At 37.4% G+C, this 17,574-nt stretch overlaps 1 protein-coding gene across 5 annotated transcripts in view; it reads left to right on the forward strand.

Annotated features, from left to right (window-relative positions):
* DPYD (dihydropyrimidine dehydrogenase) overlaps positions 1-17,574 on the forward strand; it is a 336,400-nt gene that overhangs the window by 261,595 nt on the left and 57,231 nt on the right. For all 5 annotated transcript variants that reach the window (XR_003528954.1, XM_027651422.1, XM_027651424.1 and 2 more), the window contains one exon: positions 10,335-10,477. Coding sequence is in view for 4 of the 5 variants with exons in the window: in XM_027651422.1 (XP_027507223.1) it covers positions 10,335-10,477 (143 nt within the window). In the remaining variant the exon portion in view is untranslated. The remainder of the gene's footprint in view (positions 1-10,334; positions 10,478-17,574) is intronic.

Below are 17,574 nucleotides of genomic sequence, written 5' to 3' on the forward strand. Positions count from 1 at the left end.
ATGCAGGAAACAGAATTATTATATGGGTGTATAATTTCTTCTTGAAATCAGCGCTGAGTTGTGTGACTGGTCACAAGCAGGACTGATATAACCATGTTTTAATTACCAACTCTCAATTATATATCCAATGCTAGTAAAGGCCTACACAAATAAGGTTTGTATTTCCTCTATGCCACAAATAGTTTACACAGTATGGAAAAGCTATTGTTTTGCTTTCCGTTAAGGCACGAACTCTTCGGCTTTCTGTACATTCTCAGCTAAATAAATGACATGAAATTTCCTGTAATGGTGAAGTTTATTAAAAAGAAGGAAAAGAAGAAAAAGCTTTTCTTTAAAATTGTCATCCATGCACAGTTAAGGCCTCAGCTAAAGCCAAGGTATCACCTCTCTGTCGGAGTGGGAGGGCCCTTTTCATTTGTGGAAATCTAAGGATTATCATGTAAATTTCATTACAAAAATCACAGAATCAGAGAATATGCTGAGCTGTACAGGATCCACAAGAATCATCGAGTCCAGCCCTTAGCCCTGCAAAGGACCATCTGCAAGAGTCACACCATGTACCTGAGAGTATCATTCAAATGTTTCTTGAAATCTGGCAGGCTTGGTGCTGTGCCACTGCCCTGGGGAGCCTGTTCCAGTGCCCAGCCACTCACTGGGTGAAGAACCTTTTTCTAATATCTATCCTAAAAAATGCAGAGTGTAGAGAACTAAATATTTAGAAACTTATATACCTATGAAATCATAATTATAAGAAAGTGTTCTTGCGTAATGTGCACTGCATGTAATACAGTGTTTTAATGTGTACAGTAGTTATGAGCCAAATATTTCCATTATTACCACTCTGTGAGCAACTGTTATTCTTGAAACTGGTTGATATTTAGGAATAAAAGCACTTTGATTATGTGTTGCCAACTTCTGAGGACCAATCTTATAACCTACGGTGCCTTCAAAGGAGTGATGATACCTCCTCTTTCTGGAACTAATCACATCTGAAGAAAGTGAAATGGTGAAAACATTGTGTTTTTTTCTGGAAAACTTTCATTGCATTGTAGGCTATTCTGCTACAAAATGATTTTAGTGTTTTATCTGCCAAAGGTGACAAGAGGAGAAGATAATTTTACAGGAAGAGAAATGTTTGAATATAGGCAACTAGCACTGTGCAGTGGCTTGGCTCGAGGCAGTGAATTTATTTGTGAGTTGATGAAACTGTGGTCTCAATTTTTCATTGTCTGGGTGCAAAACAGTCTTGTGATAGGGTATGCTGGTTGCAAAGTGTTCACTAACCTTTCATTAGTTTATTTTGTGGGTTTATGCTCTGTCCAGACCAGCAAACAGATCTGCAATTTCAGGGAAGAAAAAGTACAAGAAAAAGAAAAGAGAACTCCCACCAAGTGTTTATCTTCTTAAGGCCACACTGTCTTGTTAGGACCTAGACAATCTCTAATCATGCTTTTAAAGTTTTTCAAAGCAGGAAAGCTGTAAGAAAACATTACAGGGAAGTTGGCAGTAAATATTGCTCTGAGAGAACTCAAGATCTGTGGAGCTTTTGTTGTTTTGTGCCTTTAAATTTATTTATTTAAATTTCTTCATCTTCATCCTGCCTCTTTCCCTTAGAGACTGATCTGTAAAGGCGTAGTGCCCTCTGGCTCCAATGGGAACTACTGAAAAATTGGAGCTTCTTGTGCTTTCCTCCCAAAATAAAGCAGAGAAAGAAACTGATGCTAGCTTATCACTGGCATATAATGTAATGTCTGAGCTTGTCTTGTAGGAGCAAGTTCAGCTGCTGACACTGATCTAAATGCACTTAACATGAAGTTCCCAATGACTATATTTTTACTTTAGAGACCACCTTAAAGTTGGAAAACTGCTTCTCCAAAGACCCTTCAGATACTCTATTAAAATCAATAAGGCAGGTCTTGGGAGCTGAAGAATCCTCCCAAGAAACTGTTTCAGCAGGATACAGTGAGAACCCAGATGTTCTCTAACTCATAATTTGGTCACCAGATTATAACTGGCCCTGCAAAAATCACATCCCATCCAGCCTTCAGTATGAACAGCTCTTGTTCACATGAATATTTGTCTGCCCAGATGCTTTTGTGTCAAACTCCAAAATAGCAAAGTGAAATTGTCAAAAGCCCCCATGCTTTGCTTCTTTTCCCAACCCTACTCTGGTAGCAGCAGCTTGCTTTCCAAATATCTCAACAGACTCTGGTATGGCCCTTCTTTCCTCATGATGATACAGCCCACCAACTTACAGACACATGCAGATCCCCATGAACAGTCAAGATAGGTAATTTCTATTTATTGCTGGGAGGAAAAAAGTGTCAAATAACTTCCTACTCATCCTATGGCAAGCAGAGTAGGGGCTATGTGCTTCAACTACCTTAGGTATAGCTATCAGTTCTCCTACTCTTGGTTGTGTGAGTCTTGAGAAATGGGAAGTGTTGAAATAAATGGCTATGATACACATAGTGTTGAAATAAACATTTATTTTAACACATTGTATGTGATGAGCCATTTATTTTAACACTTTTCACTTGAAGTGTTGAAATAACAGGTTTTATCAGGGGACGTGTCATCCACTGTTTTATGTATATGTGAATATGGAAATACGTCTACTGAGTGTGCGTGTATATATATATACTCACACAGATTATATGGATATGTAATAATAAGATGGTAGATGTGTATGTAGACATTACTGCACAGGCAGATAGAGTGTTTTCTACTCAAGTGGAATGATTCATTTCACAAGAATTTGTATTTGTGACATTGTATCTTTAATATATTTATGTATCTATAAATAGATCTAAATATATTTGTACCTTAAATTCTTTATTACTAGATATAGCAATGAGATGAGATAGATTAAATAGATAGGCAAAATAAAATAGATAAACCTCAAAATAGGACAAGGATGAACTTGAGTTGTGTAAAGGGAGAAAGAAATACTTTATTGAGCTTTCTAGCTATCTAGACCTGGTTACTATAGTTTGCTTTACTTTAAGAAGTTCTACTTCCCTTTCTGTAATGAACTTCTTAGGCAAATGGTTATTAAACAACATAACATCAGGTTTTGTAAATAATGTGAAAAGTTGTTGTACTGCATTTTTCAGTCTCTTCTATTTATTTAATACAGTATAGGGCCCTCTGTCCCCTGCTCAGCAGCCGCTCACTAGTCTTCCAGTGTGTCCTTAGATGTACTAAATTGCCTTTTTGTGGTTAGAATTATCTATATGCTAAAGTACTGGGAGAGACACATAGACATACACACACATTCTGGTAGCAGGGTCATGTAGATCATGGTAGTTGTTGTTATGGAAGGTAAAACCGGCTCAAACAAAGGCAGCGCTGCTGAGGCTGACAGGGGCATGGCTACCTTTGAACAAATCTGTAAGCTTCTGTGTAAATAGCCAGAAACATTTCCACTAACCCGTTTGGGTTAAACACCTCTGTCTCTGCATTGAAATAAATGGGCCACAAGACCTACTGTGTCATAAAGTGAAGCACTCACATGTTTTGAGGGGAAGAATTGCCCAGCAGAATTGGCAGGAACTCATTTGCCCCTCTGTGATGGCTGCAGTGTTCTTGTCTGGTAACTGGGCCATATTTTTTAGATGGGCTGTTGCTTGGCTGTTATGCTGGTCCTATTCGTGTGTCTTTTCCCTTGTATTATGTTGGGAGCATACCTTGGATATTAGCACTACCTTTATTACCTTTTCACTACTGTTGTATTGTTATTTGTTTTATTAGATTAGCATTAGCACTCTCTTGGTAAAAGGCAAGGTTTGTCGTGGCCAAGGGAGGAGTGCAGTGCGAACAGTGCCAGACCTCCTTGAACAGCACAGGGTGCACAGCTCCGCTGCTCCAGAGTAGCTGACTCGGGCTCTGAGTCACAGTGGGGAGCAAGAGCAAAGCAGTTAAGGGAAAGAAAGGGCACACTGAGCCAACCCCAGAACATGTAAAGCGTGCTGTCAGACAGTTTCCACCTTCAAGTCAAACCAAAGTAGAAAGCATGAGTGGAATTAAATAATGAACGTTTGATAAATTGCAACAGAAAATGCTTTGCTTGGTTTCATGCTGATGACCAGAAGTATCGATTTTTGGTGAATCTGTAGTTTTCAGCGAGAGAATGGCTTTGTTAGGAAACATTTAGCCACTTCTTGCAGCACCCACAAAACAATTTGTATCTGTCCTCTTGATTTTTTCTACTGAAGTTTGATATGAGTGACAATTCCCCCAGGTCTTCCTGGATAAATAATATTTACAGATAAGAAAAATTTAATTTTTCCCTCTCTCTTACTCTGATTCTAGGCTTTTTTAATTGAGAGAAGTCTCTGATGACTACTAAACATTTATTGAATGAGAACTCTGGTGATTTTATGAACTTTCAGCTGAAAGAACATAAATAATCATTCATATTAATTCAAAAATGGTAAAAATAAATCCTGAAAAAGACACTGATTTTTCTCTGTGATTATGGAAGTTCCAGCTCTTTATTTCTATTTGGGTACTAATTTTTTTTTAAGGAAATATGAAACAAAATTATTGCCTCTCTTTTCCAGTCACAGGGTGGGACTCAAATCTGTAGGTATCCCAGATGGAATCACATGAGAAGTAAGCTTTGAAATTAAAAGGAAGCGGGCAGTAGTTATGAGAAAAACTATTAACACACTATCAGTTTGTCACGATAGCCATGATACGCTAAGAAAAATGCAGTCAGTTGATATGGTTTCAAGAGCCTGCTATAGCCAACTTAGGTAGAAATTGTTTCAAATCTACAGAATCATTAACTTTATTCTAAAGTCTTGTGGCAAAGTCCTGACTTCTCTGTAGTCAGCAGAACCTTTGCCATTTATTTGGTAGCGTTGTTGTCCCTTCACAACTTATGAATGAAACATTAGGTAGCCATTGCTTTGAAGATGTAGGTTAACTGATGCAGGGACATCCCATAAAAGGAATATTCTCTCAAATGCTCCATTTAGTAGATGAATAACTACAGGTTTTGCTTGGAAATAGCAAGCAAAACCTGCATAACTAGTACATTATTGCTAGTGATTTTGGCAAATGGTTATTAATGAATAATAATGGACTGAAGAACTGACTAGGCAGGGGAATAGATAGGGAACAGTGAAAAGAGTCATCTCTGGATCCTGAGAAGTGTTGGGCTGTCACCATTTAGCTGTGTCAAGGTCCATCTTGCACTTGTTTTTTGGGAATTTCCTATATTTTTTAGTGCTCCAAACATTGTGTGTCCCATTTGCAGACCTCATAACAGCTGTGGATGGTCTTTCTCTCTAAACATGTCTCTTCATTGAGTTTTCTTCTGCATATAAATGTGTTCTCTGGTCATTTTGAAGGATGTGTCTGCTACACTGTTTCATTAAACTGCCGCGTTATCGGGTAATTGTTTAAACATAATGCCATAGCACTATCAAAAGGAAAGGTGAACTAATGGCATTTGCAAATGTCAGGGATTATCTTAACACTTTTATTATAGTTTATAAAAAGTAGGTTCAGGGCATTCCATGGCAATTATTTCCACAGAAATTGGTTATTTAAATAAATTGCTAATTATCTGGATATGACAGTATTGAAAACCCTGCTAATGAGTTATTTGATAAGTGCAGCTTATGGTGGCCACCTACAGGTGGGAGAGAGAAAGAACGTGTGGACTAATTGCAATCAGAAGGAATGCTATGCAAGTGGATTGTGTATAACCTACATCTTTCCCTGGACTGTTTGCAAATGCCAGTTATATAAAGTACTTTGATCACTAGTATTAGGCAGCATATACATTATGCAGAAAATGTCTTAACAAAGAATTATGTTTTCTGGGTTTTTTTTCCAAATCCCCAAACTTTCTTATCTAGTTACTTCCTGAAGCATTGAATTGATCATCTACAATGCCTAAACTTTCCCAGATCATTTTCCTTCTGCAGTGCTTTTCACCCAAGTTTGGTGTTTGCTGTCATTGGCTTCTTTTGTCATTAGCTTTATTAATTGTAACAGTCAGGGAGATAACCATGTCAGTTTTCTTCCAGGGGTGTATCTACAGAGGGAGGAAAGGTGATGTTGCTCGGATTTTGGGTGTTTATAATTTTTTAGCAGCACAGACTTTAGCAGTGATTTATTGATCAAAAATAATCAGCTGGGGTTTTTTCTGTAATATTTAGACTCATTGGTTTAAATCTCATATTAATTTTGCAAAGAACTGCAATGTAATATAATATAATGTGAATTAAAAAATAATTTTACTTTACAATGCACAGAATGGGGAGAATTATGACCCAAATTCATTTTTATTCCATCTAGTAACCATAGATACAAAAATGTGGTTTTAGGTGATCTACTATCCAAATGTATGAGAGTTTACTTTCCTTTAAAATCTGTTTCTCTCGTTGATGGAGAGTTTGATAAAGACTGTTGAGACTGTTTGGATTGTTTGAAGATTCAGGGTCCATATTATCAATCTGAATGGATTCACTTCAGTTCTGTTAGCTGTTTTTTCATGGACCTGGATCATCTTTACTCAAAGGCCCCAGTTAGAGAGCTGCTGCGTATGTGTTGAAAACTATCACTAAACTGTCACACTGGTCCAGTATATTGCAAGAGAGAATGTAGCCCAGTATTCAAGATTTCTGAGACTATTTTTTTCTCCCATTGGTGGATCACTGGGATCAAGATGATCTGAATTGTTTCTGCTGGGAACTTCTAAAGCTACTGGGTTGCCTGAAGCTTAAAACCAGGCTTCTTGAAGAAGACATTAAGTTTGGCTCTCAAGCCTCAACATAGTGAACATTTTTGATGTTTAACAAGACTGAGTCCTCTGGGGACTCCAAGGACATATGAAGTCATAATAAAACATGTGTCTTCTGGCATTGGTAAAGAGTTTCTTACTTCCTGAGCAAAAATCAACAGTCAAACAAATATGCAGATATAATGTCTCTCATGAGTTTATCATCAGACTGCTATCCTCAGTAGACAAGGGCAACTCTGCCTACCTGTGCTGATCTGGGAGAGGCGTTTGATTGATGTATGTTCTCTGCTTCTCCTTCATGTTGTGTTTTGCCTATTGGATTACTCTGACTGCAGTCTCTGATATTCTGAAAAATCTGACTTTTTATTTAAAAGAAAAGAAAAGAAAATCAAAGCTTTTTGTTTTAAGGCAAGAAAAAGTTAAGGGATTTTCACATAATGTGGTATTTCACTATTTATGGCTTTGTATAGTAGCAAATATTTTTCCATGATCCATGAGACTTGAAAGAGTAGTTTTCAACACAGAGTAGCATGTCATCTTCATGAGGTATTTTTCTGTCTTTCATTTTTATATTTTACTCCTGTGCCTGAGATCTGAATAAATGGACTTTGTTTGTTAAATCTCATTATTTTACAGCAAGGTAAATGATAGCCATATCTGGCATCTGGTAGCAGCTGTAATGCTTCTATCAAGAGAGTACCATATCAGCAGTTTCCTCAGCTACGGGTGCTTAACTAATGGAATTACAGGTCCCAACATGTCAAAGTATGTGGTAGATGCTTATCTTTTAGTATGTGAGCTGTCTTTCAAATGCATGCTGGATTTGGACCTCAGCTTCTTAAATACCATAGGATTTATCAGACAACATTCTGCAAATTCCCAGTACTACTTACAGGTCCTTTAAAATTTGGGATTAAATCTCCTTTATTTCAGCCTTTTAAAAACTCCTTCTCCACAGATCTCTATAATGGAATTTATTACCTTCCTATGGTACTCATACAAAAATGCAAGAAAATAGAGACTGTAGTCAAATCAAGTGTTCATTTGCTTTCTTTTTTTTTTTTTTAATTGCCTATTTTAATAGCTTGGCATCACTATTGTTTGTTTTCTTTTTTTTTTTTCTTTAATCTGAAAGGTTGTTTCACTATTACAAGCAAATCACATTGTATTCCAGACCAGCTGCTTTTGTTATGGAGGGGGAAGCTTCTGAACTGTTGATCAAAAAATGTATGGGAGAATGGCTACACCTTATGTTGTGCTTGTTTTGTATGCTGTAGACTAATTAAAAAAAAAAAAAAGCTGGGATGAATGGTGACACCTTAGTCAACCCTCTGATTGTCATTCCAGCCATTTATTTACTCTCATCAAAAGCACTCCTGAAATGTTTTTAAATTCATTTGAGTGAATTATAAATGAATGGAATACTTTTGCAATCATACCAATTTATCACTAATTTACTAATCACCAAATGTAAGTAATAACTCATATTATGAATATCAAGTTCAGCTAATACTAAAAAGTACCTATGTTCCATAATAAATTCTAAGTCTCATTGCCATCTCTGCTAGACTTCATGAAATCACATGCTTGATTTCTTTGGGCTGAATGAAGACCTTTCTGATTACCTGTTGTGCTGAGACCTTAAATAAACCGACATTTACTCCTTTTCCTCCATTGGCCATTGTACAGAGACAGTCATTTAAGTGAGAAGGTGGCTAATTTAATAATATTAAAGAAAGGAACAATTATATTCTGAAAATATTTTCTTGTGTAGCTCTTTACTACAAGCTATTATTAAGGTCAAGGGTCTATAAGGCTTTAAAACTGATTGAATGCAAATTCTAAAAGTTACATGGGGGTTAAAAGAGTATAAACATTCATGCCTCAAGGCAGATGTCAGGTTTTAACTCAAGCAGATTGGGAAGAATTTTCCCTCTAGCTACATGATTTCAGAGTTATTAGTGCCTGTATTGTTTCACCTTTCTAAAAAACAACTACCTCATCACAGTGAGATTCTGGAGCAGCTGTGTCATTGGCTGAAAGCAATACAGCAAGTCTGATGCTTACTTCTAGCCTCAATTTCAAACACTGAATATTTGAAGAATTTCATGAACTACTGTTTTTTGATGAGGTTATTTTCAATGGTTTTGGCTGTGTAGGGTATGTTTTGGCCTGTATGCCTTCCAAAAAGCTTTATAAATAAACCCATCAGACCAAACAGCATGGTTTCCATTTTTCTTTTTTTTTTTTTTTCCTCAAGCATTTCTCTAAGACTGGACTATTAATTCTGTCAAAATATTTGCTCTTTGGACACTTAACAATCATCCTCTTTCAGAGAATCATTCTGTTCTTTTCAAACATGTTACAACCAATCTAGCTCAAATGACGGCAAATAGTCATTAGTGTCCTATGGAAAGTTCCTGCTCAACTCCAGCTCCTTTTTTGTGATATTTTCTGTTGTGGTCTTAGATTCTTTAAAGCAGTTTTAGTGAGATTTCCAATTTTTATTACTCAGGCTCTAGTTTTCATGAAAACACACCAATGGTGCATCTTGGGTTTGGCTGTCCATTTATGCACATGAAAGTTTAGTTGCTGTTACCTAATACAGTACCAAGGGAGGGATGGGGGAAAGACCTAACAACCACAGCCAGACAGTTCCTCTGGGGGTGATGTGTCTTGCCCTTCCAGTACTGCATTGTTGTCCAATGATGACATCAAATTATCCTAAAGGTTCATTAAATTAAGTAGGCGTTTTAATATTCTCTACAGAAATCCCAACTAGCCTAAAAAAAAGGTAACTGAAAGTGTCAACTATCTGTGCTACCCATCATCTCATGAGTAGCATCTGTATTTTAAATACTTGTATACCACCAATAGAACATAGCCAAAAAGACACACTGCAGACACAATGTATTGGAACTTTAATCATAATTCCTGTAAACATAGCAGGGAGTTTTCTGACTCAACTTCTATATACCATTTGAAATGCAAGCCCCAGTCTTGGAGATACTACCATAAATGAATATAGTTTATTCTTTTGACTATTATGTTGATTGTTAAAGGGGACTTACATAAAGGATTATCTGAATTTACAAACATCCAGAGGGGAAACAAATAAAATATGAAATTTCAAGTGCAGTGAAATGGTACTTTTAAACAACTTTTAGTTGGACATAAATAAAGGAGGTTTTTACTCTTACTTGGACAACATGTTTATCTATGTTCAAAAAATCAACCTGATTCTTTGTGTAGAAACATAGATCTCTTTGTCTAGTATACTGTGTGGTAAAGTATTGCTTTCTGTCTCAGACGTGTTAGTCTTTGTTTTGAGCATCAGCTAAAATGTTTGAGCTAGCTTTACAGTGTTCATCCAAATGTTTCTGCCATTTTCTGTGTTTCAGCAAAATGCATAGTGCTTTACAAGTACTGATACTACTTGAAACCCACTTGGTTTCAGTTTATAAATGAATATAGCCTCTGCACCTCAGTTCCTCATGTTCCTACCGTGAGGGATGTACAAGTTGCATCAGGGTCTGTTCTGACGTTGCTAACAAAATGTTCTGGTTTTCTGTAGGAAATGCTATCAGGCCCATCGCCCTCCGCGCAGTGTCTGCCATAGCCCGTGCTCTCCCAGGATTTCCCATCTTAGCAACTGGAGGCATTGATTCTGCTGAAGCTGGGCTTCAGTTTCTACACAGTGGGGCTTCTGTTTTACAGGTACCTCTTCTTTCTTTGAAACATTAAAATTAAAATAACTGTAATGAAGATCACAATATATCTTCCTTTCAAACATTCGAATAGTGGGGGATTTCTACCACTGAAAGGAATTTTCATGTTTTTAACTTCGTGCTTCTTGCTAAGAGACATTTATTTCACATGGAGGAGGAGGAGGAGTTGCCAAAAGGAAACTTTGGGTGTTGCAATACCAATCTGGGAAAAGGCTGGCCATGAGTTTGTTACCACTTTTTATCTCTGCCTTCCAGGATTTAAAATTTAAACATCTCTCTCATGTCATACAAACAAGGTTGACACAGAGTTAAGCAAGAGATACCTGTTCTTTCATTATTCTCAGGGTTTTTTTCTGCAGAGCCTTCTCAGGGGGAGAGGGCTTTCAAAGAGTACTACTTTGGTCTCACAGAGAGCCCATTTAAAGTAACTCCTGTTGCTCCAGGCATCTGTGTCCCTTAAGCCTGTTTATTGAAACAGGAGGTGTAGAGCTGTATCTCTTGCGTATGGTGCTGGCATTGCACTGAAGTGAGGTGTTAGACTGCATACAGTAGTGGATGCTGATGAGTTGTTTTGAGGTCCTGGCCAGACTGGCATGGTCAGTTAGTCCCTGTCATGGAAAGAAGCCTTGGTGGAATGGTATTTTGAGCACCAGAAAATTGACTGGAAATCAGCCCCTTACCTGCTCTGCTAGGCATGTCGGGGCACCATTGCAGCATGTATGTTAGAATGGCTGAGGAGCAGGTGGTCTTTGTTATATTATTCCATTATATACTGTTACATTCTGGTAGATGTTCAGCCCTTTTATATGTAGGTACCACCCTAGACAACAGAAACTGTGGATCCTGTGAATATCGGCTTTGTGTCACTCCCTGGGATGACTGGAGTGTTTTCATTCCCAAAATTCACTTTGACATTGAAATTAGATTCAGTGTGACCATCCTTTTTACACAGCTACAGTGACTGCTGAGATTAGTCATTTGTTTGCTATGTTTCAGAAAAAAAAAAAAAAAAAGCCAACTCAGTGTTTGATTTGGTTGGGATTTTTAATGCATATCAAAATTAGCATCTCTGGGAGCTGAAGTAGAAGACTGCTGCTTTTTTGTAGACTTGCTATGTTCTTTTGATTTATGAATACCGTTTCCTTTTTTTTTTTAGTTTGTATTAAAATGCTTCAAACTCTTTTTTTGCATGGACAGACAAAAGATCTGCTTTTCTTACACAATGATCTGAAAGTTTCTTGCATATAAATACTAAGTAATGGTGCAAAGTACAGAGAACCATTCGTCTACAAAAAAAAATAGTATTGGCAAGGAAATGTTTTTAGTGGTTGAGATATATTTGGTTTGTTATTGCTAATAGAGCTGCAGTTTCAATGGTTTTGTCTGTAACAATGTTACATGATCTGAACTACACAGAGTGGAATGCTTCTCTATTTTACACCTGTTGTATCTTTTTCTGAATGACTAAAACTAAAAGTTTTTAATGTCGTGCACTTTTTCTTTATATAGACTGTGTAGCTGTTTATTTTTTATTATGTCTTTTCGATTTGCACCAATGGTAATGGGAAATGCTGAAATATAATTTAATGCAGACATCCCAGTCAGTGCCCAAGAGAAAGAATATTTGATTTACAAAGCATTGATTCTTGTTTTCTTTTTAAAATTAATCAAATTCTCTGAAACTGGCTTACAGAAATTACTTGGATCTATACTGATCTTTTAGTCTTTACAGAACAATTTTTCTTTTCAACAGATTTTCTCCGAGGTGGTGAAAAAACTCTTTTCTTGTCCCTAGATTTCACGAGTTTAACGTAAATCATCTCTAGAACTGATTTTAAAATCCTTAGGATCAGAAGTATCCTCAGTTTAAGTGGCTTCTTTCTGTTTCACTAGAGAAGTCATTTAAACTAATCTCAGATAAATGGATTCTAAAGTGGCTGTGTAGGTAAGGGTCTGAACTAGTTCAATTGCATTTATTTTAGAGTAAGCCTTTAGTAAACTTCATGCAAGATTGTGAGTACAGGCCCTAAGTCTTTCCCTTATGTTGAGAAGGACAAATGGAAGGGAGAAGGAAATGTGTAATCTCTATAGCCAATCTTAGAAGAAATACACTTAACTGTAATTACACTGAAACTTTTATTTGCTTCTCAGACAAGATACATTGGGATAGAGGGAAGAAGACAGCCTCATCTTCACAGGTCATCTTTGTAACCTCTTTAGGATTATGAGAATCATTACCATTGTTTTTCTTCTTAACAAAGTCATACAAATAGCCAGCTAATATATCCTTTCCTGAATCCCAATCTCTCTCACATATCCTTGGTATCAAATGCCCAGGTTGTTTTTTCAACAGTCACAACCTCTGTTGCTTACAGCTTTGACAGTTCACTTCTGCTTTCTCAGTACCAAAATACAGAGCAAGTACAGAATTTGTAGATAGCATCAAATAAAGGGGTCTACTGAATGATTCACTAATTAAGATTCACTGCATAGCAAGTCCCTGAGTTAAGTAGTTAAAAGCTGGGACTCTACTGGAGGAATTATGTATGTGTCCCATAGCTTGATCCCAGGTATCTGCTTTGGACACTGTTGCTGTCACTCTTTGGTTCTGATTAGACACTTAGACTGACATAATAATGCACATTTTGTGATCTGACTTCGTGTTTCCAAAACCGCAAGGACACACTTTACGACAGATCCAGAGGCACACAGAATTCCTCATTAGCAGCATTTTAAAAGGGTAGGGAATGTCAGATAATCCAGTATTAAACACAGTCTCGTACTAACTGCTAAGTAGCACAGACCATATTGATCCATCCATGGAGCCCAACTAGAGAGCCTGGGAGAGCAGAACTTGCTTGGCCGCTGGGCTTCCCTTCACTGTGGCTCGACAAGAGACCCGTGTCTTCTCTGCCATGAGAGGGTGACATTCATGGACTAGGATAATAAGAAGGCTTTGTGTGAGTTGATTTAATTGCAGTATGGCATATCTGTTAGGGGAAAGGTTTATGAATAATAAATGTTCTTCCATTAAAAGCAAGATCAGATTTTCCTCTGCAGCTATTTGACCTACAATCAGTTCTCCATTATTTTTTTCCAATTCCAATTGCTTTTATTTTTAAAACATGGGGATTTATTTTCCATTTACAAAATCATTGTACATAGGAATGCAAGTCAGGAGACAGGTGGTAAGCCATATTTTGCTATATGCCATAACCACCTCAATTGCTATTAAACAGATATATTAGAAAATGGTTTGGGGAGAGAGTTTCAGTATTCAAAATATGTTCTATCCCCTCCTTTAGAACATGGAGGGCAACATCTTAGCACTGTTATTCGTGAAAGGCTTGTGTATAAGGAAGTTTGCAGCAGGTATAGAAAAAAACCTGAATCGTTGTAGTCAGAAGTAGCTGGGATTAAAATTTCGTACAGCAATTTAACAGAGCATTCTTCCCCGTATGGACTTCTGACATGTTGCAAAAAGAGCTCGTTTGGTTTTTAATTTCTCATTACAAATGATGAAACATTTCAATCCTTCTTCAGCTGATTCCATAGCACTATACTTTTTTTAACATACTTGAATCCACCAATCCTTTTTCAGTACAGATATTAAATTAAAAAATAATAACAATTTTATTTATGGAGATAATCCTGCACTCACTCCATAGCAAAAGCTCCAGAAATGTCTAGCTGCATCTTTCTAATGACCTGAGGTACAGTTCATTACTACAGGCTTACAGTGAGGCTGAAGTATTTTATTTTTAATTTAAGTAAACTTTTTTTAAAGCCTGAATGTGTCAAAATAAGATGTATATTGGATTTTTTTTAATCTTTTTCATCATGTCTGTGATTTACCATGGCACATTGATGGTTTGTTAGATTTTTGCAAGGCTTTGGAAGAGACATACATTTTTAAAAGTCATCTTGCTGCAGGAAATTAAAATGGGAAACAATTATAAAAAATTCCAGCGGAAAGAGAAAATGTGTTATGGAAAAAGCAATAAAAGCATAAAAATATTAAAGTAAAAATCACTTCACAGTAGCCTGTATGATTCAATTGTAGATCAATATTGTGTAGTTAATGCATTAGCAGTAGAGCATTAATTTGCAATTACAGCAGATGATCTGATCCTCTGTGTTCTGTCCATTGACATAAATGACCTTTTGTTGAAAGAGATTCTGTAGTCATTATTTCTAGCAGATGTAACAAAAAAAAGGTAGAACAGAGGGGTACTTTCCGAAGTATAGTTGTTTCATGATGGAGCCTTTCAGTATTATGTGGTGGTATGGAATACTTTTGTTAGTCTGGAACATTGGTCATTGTCATGTAAAGAATCTGGGTACCTTTTCAAAGAAATTTCTTTTCTCATGAAGTATGGAGGTCACACTTGTCTGCTGTTGCAGACATGGATGTCTGTAAGGTCTGTAAGGCTTTCTACACAGCAGCAATTTAAAATCCACCTATATAATGCTGCTTCCCTGTAGCTTTGCCCTGGTCTGTGTTTCAGACCCACCTTCATCCATCTTAATCTCCCACTTATCCTGGATGGGATGTGGTGCCTTGCAATTCTGCTTCTATGGGTGCTGTGCTCTTGTCCTCACCATGTTGTATTCAGCCCACATGCACTTGCTGCCTCTGGGCCTTGCACCATGACCCTCTTCATCTCTCAGGCAAGGAAAGCAGATGGAAATGTACCCTACCTTAGCAGCAGAGGTGCCATGAAGCTGTATCTGTCCCATACCCTTCTCTCCAGCTCGACACCAGCTGTGTGTGAGACCTCAGGGATCTGAGGAAGAACAAAACCATTCTGGAAGTATGGCAGCCCATGATAGCAAAGCAACAGCACTGGCGTTTTGCCTCTCTAAGATGAACTCTCTCTCCAGCACAGAACACAGTTGTTTTTATGAGACAGCTTGTGGGGTTTCTAACATTTTCGAGAAGCCCTCTTGGTACCTCTTTGGAGCCAGAGTCTCAATGGATTCAATACAGTTTGATTATTATTTTTTCTTCAGCAATCTTTTTACTGAAGCATTTAGCAGAGAGATTTTTATAGCAGCAGGATGGCCCTTTGTGTGTGAATAAACAGGCTTTTTTATCACAAAATAGTGGGACTTGATCTATGAGAGAGCATTGTTATTGTATTTGTGCAAATATGAAATCCTGTAAGGAACTCTTCTACATGGTATAAAATGCCCTGGCTATCAGAAAATAAAAGTAAGGCTCTGAAAATATAGTCAGTGTGAAACAACAGGGGGAAAAAAAATACCTTTTCATGAGCACTATGTCTTATCTTTAATGTTTAGATGCTACCATTCTCTCCATCTCAATCTTAAAAAGAAACAAAAAACCCAAACAAACAAACAAAACCTGCAAAAATTCATGTAGTAGATGTTTGCTGTAATCGTTTATCATGTTTTCCTCTCCCTTTATTTTTAACTTTCATTAGGACCCTGATGCAATTTGGGGTAGACAATATTTGTCTATACTTTTTTTATGACTACAGAACTGCAAAGTAGACAGCTGGTTCTCCAAGCACTTTATTACTGTTCTTTTAAGCCTGTCTCAGTGTCTGTTTAAGTCAGTGAAGACTCTGATACCTGAGTTTAGTGAGAAATAGATAAGGCAAAAAAATTCTCATCCAGGAATTGGTTTTTTATGCCATTTAATGGTATGAACAGTGAAGAATTAAAAGAGATTCTAATAATGGGAGTAAAGAGCAGGTCAGTGATGGAGCTGGCCCTATGTTTAAAAATTCCAGGTTAAGTTTATACTGATAACAATTGGGAAAAAAATATTTTGTGTTGCAATGAATAGCTGTGATTTTGAATGCAGAGGGAGAACTCAGTCTTTTCTTGTGTCCCATCTCAGCTCTATATGAGGAGAACGAGGTCAGGTGTATTGCTGCAAGTCTTAAACAACGACAGGATGCCATTGGTGTGGCAGAGCAAGGCCTTCTCCTGCCTGGACTTTCAAAGAGGTGGAAGACTTTGCTCTGTGCCAGGCACAGAGAGGGCTCCAAGGGCAGACAAGCCCAAGAACAGGGACACTTTGGCACCAGAAGGACACTGTGAAGTTTCTGACACGGGTTATGGCTCAAGAGGTAGAAGAACAAAAGCTTTCTGTACAAAGCTGTTCATGGCACAGAGAAGTTAAGGTGCTGCAGCTAATTCTTCTATCACCATTTAAAATGATGAGTGAGGAATAAGTTGCTGGATGCAGTAACAGGCCACCAAAATGATATCAGAAAAGATTCAAGGAATGACTCTTTACTCTCACCAACAGTTTTAAGGAAAAAAAGAGGCCTCTTAAGGCAAACCCACTTTTCAGATATAAGTCCTTTGATTGAGATAAGTGTAGTTTCCTGTAGAAATAGTAGTTTTTAGACCGTATTCCCAAAGAAACTCGATGTGTGTTTGTACATCCGTTTGAGTGCCTTGGTCACATTTGAGCTTTGTGGCCATTTTCACTGAAATTTGCCGGAAGATAGAAAGTATTTTGCTCTAACAAGTTTTGAGAAAACAAAAAAGTCAGGCAGAGGAGAGAGCGTAACTGCATTCCTTCACTGTATGCACAAGCACACTATGAGCTCACCTTTATTAGACCTCTGAGAATCCACATGGGACAGCGCTGTTAGGACTGTGTCAGCCACAGGAAAGGCTTTAATTGGCAGTCACACCTTATTAGACGTCAGAGAACCCAACCAGGAGACACAGAGCTGCTGGAAGCCAGGTATCATTAGCTCCGCTGCTCACAGAGCAGCGCACTGAAAAAAGTCTTCAATGGATGCAGCACTGAATGGAGTGGCCCTTCTCTGCAGAGCTGAAATTTGCAGTACATGCAGAAACAAAAGAGGGAAAAAAGTGCTGTTTGAACATGTCTACATGAAATCCAAAGAAAAATGAATGTGAAAGAGAGAAAAGAGTTGGGACAGACATACTCAAGCATTCACTTGTGAAAACATTTCATTATTTTCTGGTTTTTTAACTAGCCCAGTGCTAATTACAGAAACTCAACCTGTTCTCAACTATCTGTCTTTGCTAATAAAAAGAAAGTAATTAGAAGACTGCCACACTTGCTCCATTACA

The sequence above is a fragment of the Corapipo altera genome, unplaced genomic scaffold (genome assembly GCF_003945725.1).
Source record: "Corapipo altera isolate COAL_440 unplaced genomic scaffold, ASM394572v1 57, whole genome shotgun sequence".
NCBI lineage: Eukaryota > Metazoa > Chordata > Aves > Passeriformes > Pipridae > Corapipo > Corapipo altera.